This window comes from Carlito syrichta, unplaced genomic scaffold, assembly GCF_000164805.1.
Source record: "Carlito syrichta isolate Samal-C Ts95f unplaced genomic scaffold, Tarsius_syrichta-2.0.1 Scaffold304018, whole genome shotgun sequence".
NCBI classification, from domain to species: domain Eukaryota; kingdom Metazoa; phylum Chordata; class Mammalia; order Primates; family Tarsiidae; genus Carlito; species Carlito syrichta.
Window position 1 is genome coordinate 63,365 of NW_007248114.1, and position 13,449 is coordinate 76,813.

Sequence of the window (13,449 nt, forward strand, 5' to 3'; positions counted from 1 at the left end):
TTACCCCGCCTCCGCCTGGGCTGCGGGCTGCGCCCCGCGCCCCGCGCCCCGCCCCACTTACTAGGTCTTGGGCCCAGAGGGGGTGTCGGGGCGGCTCTCCGCAGCGCTCTCCTCCGCCAGCGGCTCAAAGTAGGAGTTGAGCGCTCTCTGAAAAGCGAAGGCACAGGCGTGAGACTGAGGCGCTCCACCCACCCACGTGAAGGAGCGCGAGCGCGGGACAGCAAGCGCGTACTTCCATCTCCCAGTCGTTCTCGGCCAGGTAGCACTGAGCCACGGCGGGGTCACAGCTCGCCACCGAGGCGAACTCCACACACAGAAGTCGCCGCTTCTTCGCCTCAGGCTCGCCCTCATCTCCCGCCGCCTCCGCCTCCGCCTCCGCCTCCGCCCCGCCCTCCGGTCCGCGCTCCTGCTCCATCCGCTCGCGGCCTCCTCACCGCCCCCACACCAGGAACCGGCGGCCAACGCTGGGCTCTGCGCAAGCGCGCGCTCCCCGGCACACCCGCATCAACCGCCCGGCGGGGAAACGCGCTCCGCCCTCGGAGGCGGTAAGTGCGGCGGCGAGCCCGGCGAGCCGGCCGAGGCGGAGGCGGAGGCGGACGAAATGCGCGTGCGCGCTCGGTCACAGACTGGCGCGGAACGTCAGTGCGCGAGCCGCTGGGGACCGGTGGCGGCGGGTGCGCGCGACGCTGGGTCGCTCGCGCGCGGTGGGGCGGAGAAGGTTGCGGTCGTTTCGTCGTCTGTGTCCTTTCGCGAACTTCTGGGCTTCCGGCTTTTCCGAAGTTCATTCTTGCGGAGAGCCCAAAAGCCGAAAAGCTGTCCACGATGAGCTTCATGAGTCAGAATCTGCGGGAGGTGATGAAGGCCCTGGCCAATGCTGGCGGTTTTGATAAAATTTTGGAAAAGGTATTGGAGGCGAAGCCTCGGCTTCTAATGAAGGGAAGGAAAGCACTGTGCTTGGCGCGTTGTGGGCGCTGAATAAATACGTCTTGTTAGGTTCTATTCGCGTACGCCTGTAAATTCACCTTGGTACTAATGATTACTTTAATGGAGCGCCTATAGATGCGGGATCGAACGCGTAGATCTTCGTTCGCATCTAAACTTAGATGAGTACGGTTTTGACTCGTGGGGACTGAATTCCTTAGTTCTAGAACTGGGAAAGACTGGGGTTCGATCTTTCACCAAGCGCCTGCAGGGCTCTGGGGGAAAAAGTAAAAGGCTGCCTCTATATTTAAGGCACTCTACAGTCAAGAAAATTGGAAGATAAATAATTGCAGTAAGGTTTGAAAGCCAAGTGCCTGCATACTTTGGTAGAGATGTGGTAGAGAGATGAACAAAGGGAGAAGTTGTTCCCCTGTAGTGGTTTGGGAGATTTCGCAGAGGCATTCAGCCGGTGGAGGAAGATGAAGTGCATTTCAGAGGTCAGCACATGCAAAGTCCGAGGGTGTCTTAAGAGATTTATTTGGGGAAGCAGCGAAGCAATGTGCCCCAGAGTGAGGCAAGGCCTGTCTCTGCCCTCTTTCACATGAACCAGCCCAGACTCCTAGTTTTCAATGTCTTTGTAAGAAGAACATCATGTTCCATGGGAAGCATTTATAAATAAGCAAGAATAATAAAAGCCCTTGGTATTGTCAGATTTGGAAGACATTTAACCTAAGAACTTTTAGGGATTCTCCTAAATGTTTTAATGGCTGCATGCCTGTTTTTCTGATTAAGAGTACTGAGAACATTGAAGTAATCTGGAAGTGGAGTTTAAACATGGATCCACTGCTGTTTGTAAATCTTCCTGTAACACAATTCTCAGGCTGTATTTTAACAACGTAAATAATAGCTGTTCCTAACTATTAAAACAAAGAATACTTAGATAAATGCATTTAGTGTTTTTAAAAAAGCAAACAGTATAAAATGCAAGGACATATTACTATTTGACAGTGACTTTTTGAAAGAAAATATTCCAAAAACGGATGTATTGGTCCAAGGGAAATTTAATTTCTTAAACACTCGGTAACCATTTTCCTTATTAAGCTTTCAGCAACCTTACTAATTGTGTATCTTCTTGTGAAAATTTTGTCATGGGTAGGATTGTCTTTGAGTATCTGTTACGTCCTGATCCAATAAATCGGCTGCTATCCCTTGTGGCCAATTAAAATACGAGAGGCTGAGACTGAGAGTAAAGGAAGTGTTTAATTTCTATAACCAGGTTATAGGGAGATGGGTCAGCCTCATTGCACCCCCCCAAAACCCACTTAAAGCAACACAAAGTTATTCCAGTATTTATACCCAAAACATATAGCCCTTCACACACCCTGAGTTTGAAGCCTTTGTGCAGTATTAGCTTGACTCAAAATTTACATTAACAATTCTTGATGTGTTACTGCTGACATGACACTAAGTCTCCTGGTTATACTGACATTTTAGATAACATTTTGGAATTTACAATATGTTCTCTTACAGTTTTTTTTAGAGGAAGGGGCAGACAATTGCAATATTTGGAGGGCAAACTCATAACATTTAAGATGATAACTTTAAATTGTTTTAAAACATAACTGTAACAATCTTTTATTCCCAGAGCCCTGACCTGTAACAGTCCGATGTCCTTGTATTCACAGATGGAGGGGAAGTGGGCAATGCAGACACATTCCTGTCAACTTTGTTCTACTCTCCTAAGCATTAGCTAGTCTGACTTGCCCGTCTGTTTATTTTTCAGTACCAGCAATGGCTTATTAGATAAGGTTGACTGGTCAGGCAAGGTTGTGTTAGGAGAGGAGCAGCAGAGGAGTGGGAGCAAATAGGAAAAATGTACACTTTTGAATCCAAGCAGCTTTTGCTTTTAGCCCAGGTCAGCAACAAAAGAATACAAGTTTTTAAGTCTTTTCTAAATGACTGTTCCAATATAACCAAAATGGCCTTTTTTAGCTTATAACATATCTGGTTAAACTCTTCATTCCTTGAATATACACTCTGGAACAGTTATAGACTACATTCTTGCCTGAGTTGGCAGTTGTGGTAACTTGCCTTCTAAGAAGATTGATATGCCTGGTGAACCAGAAGTATAGAGCTTCTCAGAAGTTGCAGTAAGGTTGAAGTGGTACACACTAGTCTAAGTCTAGACTAGCACTAGCCACTGTCAGGTAGAAATACAATGCAAGCTACAAATGTGAGTCAAGTGTGTAATTATAAACTGTTTAATGGCCACATTTTGAAAAGTAAAATAAATAAGTGAAATTTATTTTAGTATTATGAGTAACAGTATACCCAAGATACTTTTAACATGTAATCAATATTTAAAAGTCCCAAATCTTTCCACACTTAACTCCGGTGTGAACTTTATACTTGCGGCACTTCTGTTGGTGCCAAACCTTCAGTGAGTCCAACAAGGATAGCACAGTGTCAGAGAGGCTGGAAAAAAGACCCAGAGACAGCCAATGATCAGCTCTGTCCAAGGACAGCCGGCTGAACAGGGGGGAAAAACAAAACAAAACAAAACCTGCTACCATTGTGACAAGCTTGTTGAATATATAGTAACTTTCACATAGTAACCTCTGCTTAGCAACCTCCACCTAGCTCAAAACAACTGGTCTTGGTTCCTTGCACATCCAGTTTTCTTTATAGGTGTGGCATAAACATCCAGGTTGGCTTTTCCCAGAGTCCTTACCTCAGAACACTGAACAAACCTTCATCAAAGAACACAGGGGCATTCTTGGGGTATACTTGAGTTATTGCCTCCTGGCAAGACACAACTTCTCAATTCAGACTAGCCACATTGCAATTGTTTAATGCTGACTGGCATGTAACTAGTGACTATTAAATGACACAGATCAATAACAGTGTTATGGCCCGATCCAACAATTGGACTCTTCCCTCACGGTCAATCAAATATGAGAAGCAGAAAGCTGGAAGAAATAAGGAATTGTATTCTAATACCATGGGATCAGGGAACAGGCTGTGTAGCCACCAATTTGCATCGAGTATTTATAATAAAACATACAGTTTCTTATCTTTTCCCTGTTATTAATAATGACTACGTGTCTTAGGACGGCTAATCAGTTCTTTCTTAATCAGATTCCAAACAGTTACCGTCACAGACTGGTGCTCAGATTACATCAGTCCTGCCATTCTTCTAAGTTCAGTTACCTCGAACACTTTGGGGCTGCGTACTTTCTAGTTGGTTATGGTTTTTTGCTTATTCCAGGAGTTCTGGTTCACATAGCTTAATTAAGCATTATACATAAAATTAATACAAAGGCATGAAAGAAAGCAGTTGTCATTTAGAGACTAGGGGAACAGATACATTTCTAGGTTTTAGAAAGTTTCAGCAGAGCCCATTTCTTATCTAGGTCCGGTGGAGGCTTTTCCAGGGACATGCAGTTTTTGTGTGTGTCTCCTGCTTATGAGGGGGCTCAGTGAAGATGGTTGTGTTCCCTTCAGAATCAGCAACAGTTACTAGATCCAAGGACATTGAAGAGGGGGACAAAGAAAAATGTTCACTTTTAAATTCAAATGGCTTCTACACTTAGCCCATCTCAGCTTAGCTTAATACAAGTTTCTAAGTCTTTTCTAAATGACTTTAATATAAACAAAATAGACTCTTTAGCCTGTAACAATAGTAGGTACTCTGTGTTTGCTAATTTGACCCAAAAGAGGTTTTGTGGTGGTTTATGTTTCATGTGGGCAGAGTGGCTAGGGGTCAATTATGTATTTATGCATGGTAATTTGTATGTCTAGTTGTGAATATAGTCCCTTTCCTTTCACTATAAAATTTAAGGTAATATGACCTAAACAAGTGGTGCTCAGTTGGGAGTGATTTTGCTCCCCAAGGGACATAGGCAAAGTCTGAAGACGTTTTTGAGGGATGCTATTACTGGCATCTAATGAATGAAGTCCAGGAATGCTGCTAAATCTGTCCATTGCATACATCTATCCTGCATGTCCTTGTAACAAAGAATTATCCAATCTGAATGTCCATAGTGCTGAGGTTGAAAAACCTTGACTTAGAACAAACCCTAACAGTCAAAATAAGGGGTAGGCATAGTGGCTCAAGCCTGTAATCCCAGCACTTTGGAAGGCCGAGGCAGGAGGATTGCTTGAGCCCAGGATTTTGAGACCAGCCTGGGCAACATAGCAAGACCTTGTCTCTACAGAATATTAAAAAATTAGCTGGGTGTGGTGGCATGCGCCTGTAGTCCCAGCTACTTGTAGAGGCTGAGGCAGAAGGAATGCCTGAGCACAGAAAGTCAAGGCTGCGGTGAGCTGTGATCGTGCCACTGCACTCCAGTTTGGGCAACAGACTGAGACCAGACGCCAACTCAAAAAAAAATTTAAATTTAAATTAAAATATATATATATATATATTATATATATATATATGGAAATAATGTGTATCTCAAGCAATAGTTTGAACAACTATTGAAAGAGATCTACTATACATTGGGCTATAGGCTGGGCAGGGTGGTGTGCCAGTAGTCTCTGCTAATCGGGATGCTAAGTGGGAGGATCACTGGAGTCCAGGGGCTTGAGGCTAGCCTGGGCAAAATAGATCTCATCTCTAAAACAAATTGAATAAAAATAAATAGGGCTGGAGAAATGGCTGATTTATTGGGAACAGTAAAGATGCTGCAATGTATATAAGTCTGTCCATTGCACACATCTATCCTGCATGTCCTTGTAACAAAGAATTATTCAATCTAAATGTCCATAGTGCTGAGGTTGAAAAACCTTGACTTAGAACAAAGGCTAACAGTCAAAATAAGGGGTAGGCATGGTGGCTATGAATACACACACACACGAGGGGGACCAAAAAACAGACCAGAATTGTTTTCTGGAGGGCAGACCCTTTGTAGTACAGGCTAGGTGAGTGTTCTAGGAATCCCATGGCATCGGTGTACCAACTAGCATTACTGTGAGAGACTGCATTCAGCTTCAGTGAATTTCTTTTTGGAGAATCTTTCAATACATTTACCCATTTCATGTTGGGTGATATATGAGCACCTGCCCACACCACGCTGAGTGTTCAGCAGTTTTTGACCAAAAATGTGATGACCCCCCCATGCCCCCACCCTCTCTATTCACCTGATTTTGCCTGAGTGACTTTTTCTGTTTGCTTGTTTTCCCCATATGAAAAAAGTTCTCAAAGGGAAATGTTTTGCCAATGTGGAAGAGGTGAAACAAAAAACAGCAGAAGAATTAAAAGGCATTAAAATTGATGAATTCAAAACTTTTGAGCAGTGGAAAAAGCGTCTCAATAGGTGTATTGCATCAAACAGAGAGTGCTTTGAAAGTGACTGAAGTTTAAACATTGTATAAACAATTTTTTATAAATACATTTCAGTGTTTTGGGGGAGTTCCCGCTCATGTGTGTGTTTCAGTGAGCCTGGAGAAAGGTATGGAATGATATTCAGCACTGAAGGGGTATTAGGTAGGAAATTGTACCTCTATACAGTTTTATTTCTGTAAAATTAATGTTTTCATTTTTATAATTAAAACTCTAATAAAGAGAAGAAAACAAGTTAAATGACTCAGGATTTAAATAATCAACATATAATTAGTGAAATAATGAATTCAATAAGTTACTCATATTGTAGGAGAAAGGAATTTGACATCCCTACTCACAGCAAATATTAATATTTTGTAAAATTAATGTATAATTTTAGTGGTGATGAAAGGATGACAAATTTGAAGACAAATGAAAAATGCATTTCCTCTGCCACGGAAGATAGTTAAAGTTTAGTTTTCTCTGTGTAGGTCCTTCGAGTTACTGCTGAATTAAGAACAGAATACTAAACAAAAAGAATGATTTTTAATCAAACACTCTAGGAGTTCCAGGACTTTGTAGAAAGCTATTCCTCCGTGAAAAAGATTATTTAAACTTCTTTGTGGCTTTACCCTGGCCTTTGTTTACCATGCTTGCATTCCTTCAGGGTCTCCTTCTCTCCTGGGAACTGCTCTCTAATCAGGTACTAGATTCCAAACTATAACTCAGTTGCAAAAATTTTACACAATTTTGGGCTTTCACCCTTTGGAAAAGAACTGGAGAAGTGAACAGATATTACCTAAACTCTCATATAGAAGAAGGGATAGGCTGGGCTCGGTGGCTCAGCCTGTAATCCCAGCGCTTTGGGAGGTGGAGGAAAGTGGATTGCCTGAGCCCGCTGGTGAGACTCCCCGCGGGCTCAGAGTGAGACTCCAACTGAAAAAAAGAAGGAATAAGGAAGGCTCCTTCTCTGTCAGTACTGCTTTTCCAGGTTCAAGGCAGTTGAGAATCTGCATATAAGAGAAATCTTATATGCATATATTTGTCAATAAAGAAGGACAAATATATGGACTTTGCAGTAGCCTGGATGGATTTGGAGTCAGTCATACTCAGTGATTTATCACAGAAACAAAGAACAGAGTTCCATATGTTCTTACTCATAAGAGAACCTTGAACAATTATAATGCTATAAGAAAGCGATTGGCAGTAATGGGAAACTGGGGGAAGGGGGAGTGGGATTGGCAGTTGAGAGAAACTGCTAGGAGAGGGAGGGGCATACTTCATCAACAGGGGTGCCTGCATGATCAATGTTTGTATACCTAACCCTGAATTGTACCCCACATCTTTATAATAAAAATTAAAAATATATATATATATTGACAGAAGTAGTTGAAAAAGAGCTTTGGAATTGACTGTATCAAGACACCATGATAAAAATGAGTTAGACATGTAAAAAAAAGAGAAATCTTGTCAATGGGATTAATGTAATAGAGGCCTTCTGAGCACCAACCTTTATAAGCATTCTAGAATGAGTCACTAAAATCTGCCACTTACCAGCCTTTGGTAATAAATACAGTGATTTTTTTCTCATAAACTTTGTTTTAATGAGACAGTGATTGTTTTTAATCTTTCATAACACATCTTTCACCACTACCACTCTTTCAGTGAACAAAAGTAGAGTGTTACTTCACCTTGGCTAGATCTTCAGGGAATATTTAATTAAATTACTCTTTGCTCTGGCCTAGTGTTTTGTTTTGCCTCCCATGGCATTAATTTGCCTACTCTTATTATTTTGGGCCTTCTCTTCTAACCTCTGCTGGTTTGTGCACACTCTAGGGAGTAGGGCAGCATCATACCTTTGGATTCTCGGCCCTCGCCCCAGTTGCCTGCTATTTTACTTTTATCCTTCAAAATCCTTTCAGGTAACCAGGCTTGTCCCTGAGAAGTCTTTCTTGGCAGCCCCAAATGTCTTCCTCTGATTAACTTCTGCACCTTGACTAACTTTTGTTATAGGACTTACTGTATATTATTGAAAATGTCTGCTCATTTGTCTGTCTTCCCCCTTCTCACTGAGAGATCTCTGGGAGCGAGTTCATAGTATATGCTTAATAAGCATTTGTGGCCGGGCTTGGTGGCTCATCCTGTAATCCCGCGCCTTTGGGAGGCTGAGGTGAGTGGATTGCCTGAGCCGGCGGGTTCAAGACCCGCCCAGGCGGCGAGACCACATCTCTGCAATAAATCAAAAAAATCAGCCGGGCGTGGTAGTGCATGCCTGTAATTCTGGCTACTTGGAAGGCTGAGGTGGAAGGCTCACCGGAGCCCAGCAGGTCGAGGCTACGGTGGCCTGGAGCGGCCACTGCACTCCAGTCTGGGCGATAGCGTGAGACTCCAACTCAAAAAAAAGCAGCATTTGTGGAAGGAAACTGCAGTATCTAGTGGAAAGTGTGCAGTAGAATGACTTTTACATAGAAGGTTCTGTCTATAGTTTGTTCACTCAAGTTGCTGAAACCACTAAATTCTGGGTATATTGTTATAGAATGCTCCTAATTGACCTTCAGGAGTGCCTATTATGTGCTAGGCACCATTCTAGGTGCCTAGAGATATCTAGACATATCTAGAGATATGTCCGTGAACAAAACTGACAAAAATCTCTGCACTCAGTGGAAGTTATATTTTAGTGGAGCAAATCAAACACTAAACAAAATAACTTAATAAAATATATAGGACGTTAGGTGGTGATAAGTGTTATAAAGAAAAATAAAGATGGAGGATAGAAAGTATTGCTTCAGGAGAACTTAAAATTTTTTCCCCTGCCTCCCCACCAAAAATGTATATTCTATGGAGTTCTTTTTTTTTCCAAGAGTTCAATTTTAGATATCATCTGGAAAAGTGTCACTGAAATACTGACATTTCAACAAAGACTTGAGCAAGTCATGGATACTGAAGGGGAAGAGTGTCCCAGGAAGTGAAACAAGTGTCAAGGCCCTGAGACTACAGTACTTGCAGTATCTGAAGGGGAATCCCAAGGAAACTAGTGTGATGGAGCACAGATGAAGCTAGTAAGGGGGTGAGTTGTAGATGAGATGAGATCAAGCTCAGTCTCTATAAGGACTTCAGCTTTTACTTTAATGAAATGGAGCTCCATTAGAAAGGGCTTTAAGCAAGAGAATGATGGAATTTGACTTGTACAGCTGCTCTTTGACTTACAATGGGGTCACATGAGGATGAACTCATTGTAAATTGAGATTTTTTTTCAACTTATGAAGGGTTTATCTGGATATAACAGAAGTCAAGGATTGTTCTAAATGCATATGACTTTTGTACTGTTCTAAAGTTGTAAATCAGGCTGGGTGTGGTGGCTCACGCCTATAATCCCAGCACTTTGGGAGGCCAAAGTGAGAAGATTGCCTGAGCCCACAGGCTCGAGACCAGCCTGGGCAACTTGGTGAGACCTCATCTCTGCAATAAATCAAAAAATTAGCTGGGCATGGTGGCACGTGCCTGTAGTTCCAGCTACCTGGAAGGCTGGGGTGGAAGGATCACCAACCCAGCTGGTCGAGGCTGCGGTGGCCGGGAGCATGTCACTGCCCTCCGGCCTGGGTGATAGAGTGAGACTCCAACTCAAACATAAAATAAATTAGCTGGCCGTGGTAGCACACACCTGTAGTTCCAGCTACTTGGAAGACTGAGGCAGAAGGATCGCCTGAGCCCAGCAGGTTGAGGCTGCAATGACTGGGAGCATGCCACTGCACTCCAGCCTGGGTGACAGAGTGAGACTCCAGTTCAAAATAAAATAAAGTTGTAAGTCAGGGACCGTCTATATTTTCAAAGGAGTGCTCTTGTTGCTAATAGCAAGACTAGACATGGGGGGTAAAGGCAGACATAGAGATAAGTTAGAAGGCAATTGCAGCAACTTAGGAGATAAATGATGGTGACTTGGACCAGAGTGGACTCAATGATTTATGTCTGTGGGGGATGGGGACTTGATTGGGATATATTTGAAGATAAAGCTGGCAGAATTTGCTGATAGATAGGTGGGATATGAGAGAAAAAGGAGTGATGAAAGGAGTGTTTTTAAAAATTTCACCTCTTGGACTGTTTGCCTTAAGAGCTTTTATTTATCTTAAATTTGCCATGACTGGAATTGCTTATTAGATTTATCACTCCTTTCCACTGCCCATGGAGTTGCTTTACGACACATACATCTTCAGTACTTATATTAGAGGACTTTGAATACATCTTGAGTACTTAGAGGATTATCTGGTAAGCCGATACTTTTACAATCAGGTACATGGAGGTAAGCATAGAAAGAAAGTGAACCACGGAGTAGAAGTCAGGAGGCCTAATAGGATCATAGTTACCTTCCAAAACCTCTTGGATATTGTTTGTTCAAGCCTTTTAAACTTAGCAGACTGAAAGATCTGATTGCAAAGAGAAAAGCTGGTAGGCAGGGGTCATTTTCACAGGTCTGATACTTTCAGTAATAACTAACATTTATTGAATACTCTGAGCCAGACACTGCACTGATACTTTATTTCCCCTTACATTATTTTCACCCTCACAACAACCATGTAAGGTAGGTAAAGTCATGTGTCATTTTACAACAGAGAAACATTATGAGAAATGGTTTTTAGGCACTTTTGTCTTTTTGCAAATATCATAGAGTATACTTACACAGGTGTAGATGGCACAACCTGCTATACTCCTAGGCTGTAGGGTACAGTCTATTGCTCCTAGACTATAACCCTGTATAGCATGTGACTGTACTAAATTCAATTGTAATACAATAGTAAGTATTTAGGTATTTGAGCATATCTCAATATAGAAAAGGTACAGTAAAAATATGATATAAAAGATAAAAATGGTACAACTTTATAGAGTACTTACCATGAATTGAGTTTGCAGGACTGGAAGTTGCTCTGGGTGAGACAGTGAGTGAGTGGTAAGTGAATGTGAAAGCCTAGGACATTACTGTCCACTACTGTAGATTTTATGAACACTGTGTACTTAGGCTACACTAAAATCACAAAAAATTCTTCTATAATGAACTTAACTTCCTGTAATTAGCCTTTTGACTCTTTTAATAACTTAATACACTAACACATTGTATAGCTGTACAAAAATATTTTTCTTTTTTTTTGAGTCAGAGCCTCACTCTGTCACCCAGACTAGAGTGCAATGGCACGCTCACAGCCACCACAGCCTCAACCTGCTGGGCTCAGGTGATCCTTCCACCTCATCTTTCCAAGTAGCTGGAACTACAGGCATGCACCACCACATCCGGCTAATTTTTGGTCTGTTGTAGAGACGAGGTCTCGCCAAATTGCCCAGGTTGGTCTCAAATCCGTGGGCTCAGGTAATCCTCTCGCCTCCGCCTCCCAAAGTGCTGGGATTACAGGTGTGAGCCACCGTGCCCAGCTAAAAATATTTTTCTTTATATCCTTATTTTATAAGCTTTTTTCTGTTTTTAAATTTTTTTCTTTTACTATTTAAACTTTTTTGTTAAAAACTATGACATAAACACATATATTAGCCTAGGCCTACACAGGGCCAGAATCATCAAAATCACTGTCTTCCGCCTCCACATCTTGACCCACTGGAAGGCCTTCAGGACAATAACACACATGGAGCTGTCATCATTGTCAACAATGCCTTCTTCTGGAACACCTCCTGAAGGTCCTGCCTGAGGCTGTTTTACAGTTGACTTTTTTTTCCCTAAATAAAAGTAGAAGGAGCACTCTTCAAGGGCAAAAAGTATAGTACAATAAATACATACATTAGTCATTTATTAACATTATCATAGTGTTATATACTATATATAACTGTATGTGCTATAATTTTATATGACTGGCAATGCAGTAAGTTTGTTTATACCAGCATCACCACAAACACGAGTAATGCATTGTGCTATGACATTTGACAGCTACAGTGTCACTAGGCAATAAGAATTTTTCAGTTCAATAAACTGTATATGTGCTCTGTCATTAATGGAAATGCATTATGTAGCACATGACTGCACTATTATCTTCTCCCCTGTACACATGAGACAATGAAAGCTAAACTTTCTAAGGTCTTTTACCTAGGAAGTGAGATCTAAATCTGAGGTCTCTGCTCCATAGCCCATGCTGTTAACACTCCCCTGTATTGCCTATATTTGGACAACTTGTCCTATATCCTTCTGAGTAAATCTGATACCAAATATGGCTTTTGATAGTCTTGCATGTGGGCATTGCAGAGTAAGAGCCAGCAAAGGAGATTCGGATTTAGCTGGTGGAGTAGGAGGAAAACCAGAAGAAGGTGGTGTCATGGGAGTTAAGAGAAGTCCAGGAAAGGTTCACCATGTCACCAGTGCTGAGAGGTCACTCAGGGAGAGAGAGGCTGCCAAGTGTCTGTAGAATTTAGTAATTAAGTCATAGTAGACCTTGGCAATAGAAACAATTTTAAGAAAACCCATGCCAAACTATACAAACCAAAAATTCAATTTGATAATAGTTTTTTGTTCCTTGTATCTTTGTTTGATTGCATCCTTAGGTGCAACTGAAGTGTTTTGATCACCTGTGATATACCACGCCTTGTCCTCTCTACCTAATTTGAATTTTGTCTTAATTTTTACAAAACCAGATATGGGCAGTGCTATTATCTTCACTTTACAGGTGAAGAAACCTCAGTTCATGATCTTGCCTAAGTCTACTTCCACAGCCAGTTCTCTTAGCCATTAATCTGTAGCTACTGTGTAATTAAACTACTAAGAATGCATTTATTATAAAGCAGAAATACTGCACTGATAGCAACATGGCTGAACCACTAACCACTGTGCTTTTACAGCATATACCCTTTCAGAACCCCTTTAACATGACTGTCATCTATTTGTTACTGTTGGTACCTCATCACACTGCCACATCCTGTGTTCTCTCTTTTTACCTCCTTTCCTGCTTATATGAGGGTACATTCAGAACTGTCCACAGACACACCTCCTGGCATCTGCACTTTCAAACATGGTATCAACAGTGTCCATCATCAGGGCAAATTGCTTAAGAAGACTGTTTCACAAATACACACGTGCAAAATTCTCATCCACTAATATATTCTGTTATTCTCTGTGCTTCTGTTTGTATGTATGGTCTTTCATATAGTCTCCCTTCTTGAATGGCTTACACTTTTATGTTTATGGAAGCTTTCTCATGCCATATGCCACAATCCTG

General features: G+C 41.9%; 2 protein-coding genes across 4 annotated transcripts in view; one reads left to right on the plus strand and one right to left on the minus strand.

The window, feature by feature from the left end:
• The window catches only part of TDP2 (tyrosyl-DNA phosphodiesterase 2), an 18,981-nt gene extending 11,718 nt beyond the window's left edge, over positions 1-7,263 (minus strand). The window contains exons 1-3 of one of the 3 annotated variants that reach the window (XM_021713065.1): positions 7,228-7,263; positions 233-361; positions 62-147 (exon numbers count right to left, since the gene is read on the minus strand). In XM_021713065.1, the coding sequence (XP_021568740.1) occupies positions 62-147; positions 233-361; positions 7,228-7,263 (251 nt within the window). Of the gene's footprint in view, positions 1-61; positions 542-7,227 lie in introns of those variants that run through there. The other 2 variants (XM_008059385.2, XM_021713064.1) reach the window with 2 other exon arrangements.
• ACOT13 (acyl-CoA thioesterase 13) overlaps positions 659-13,449 on the plus strand; it is a 21,839-nt gene continuing 9,048 nt past the window's right edge. The window contains exon 1 of the mRNA XM_008059388.2: positions 659-903. Within this exon, the coding sequence (XP_008057579.1) occupies positions 823-903 (81 nt within the window). The 5' untranslated portion in view covers positions 659-822. The remainder of the gene's footprint in view (positions 904-13,449) is intronic.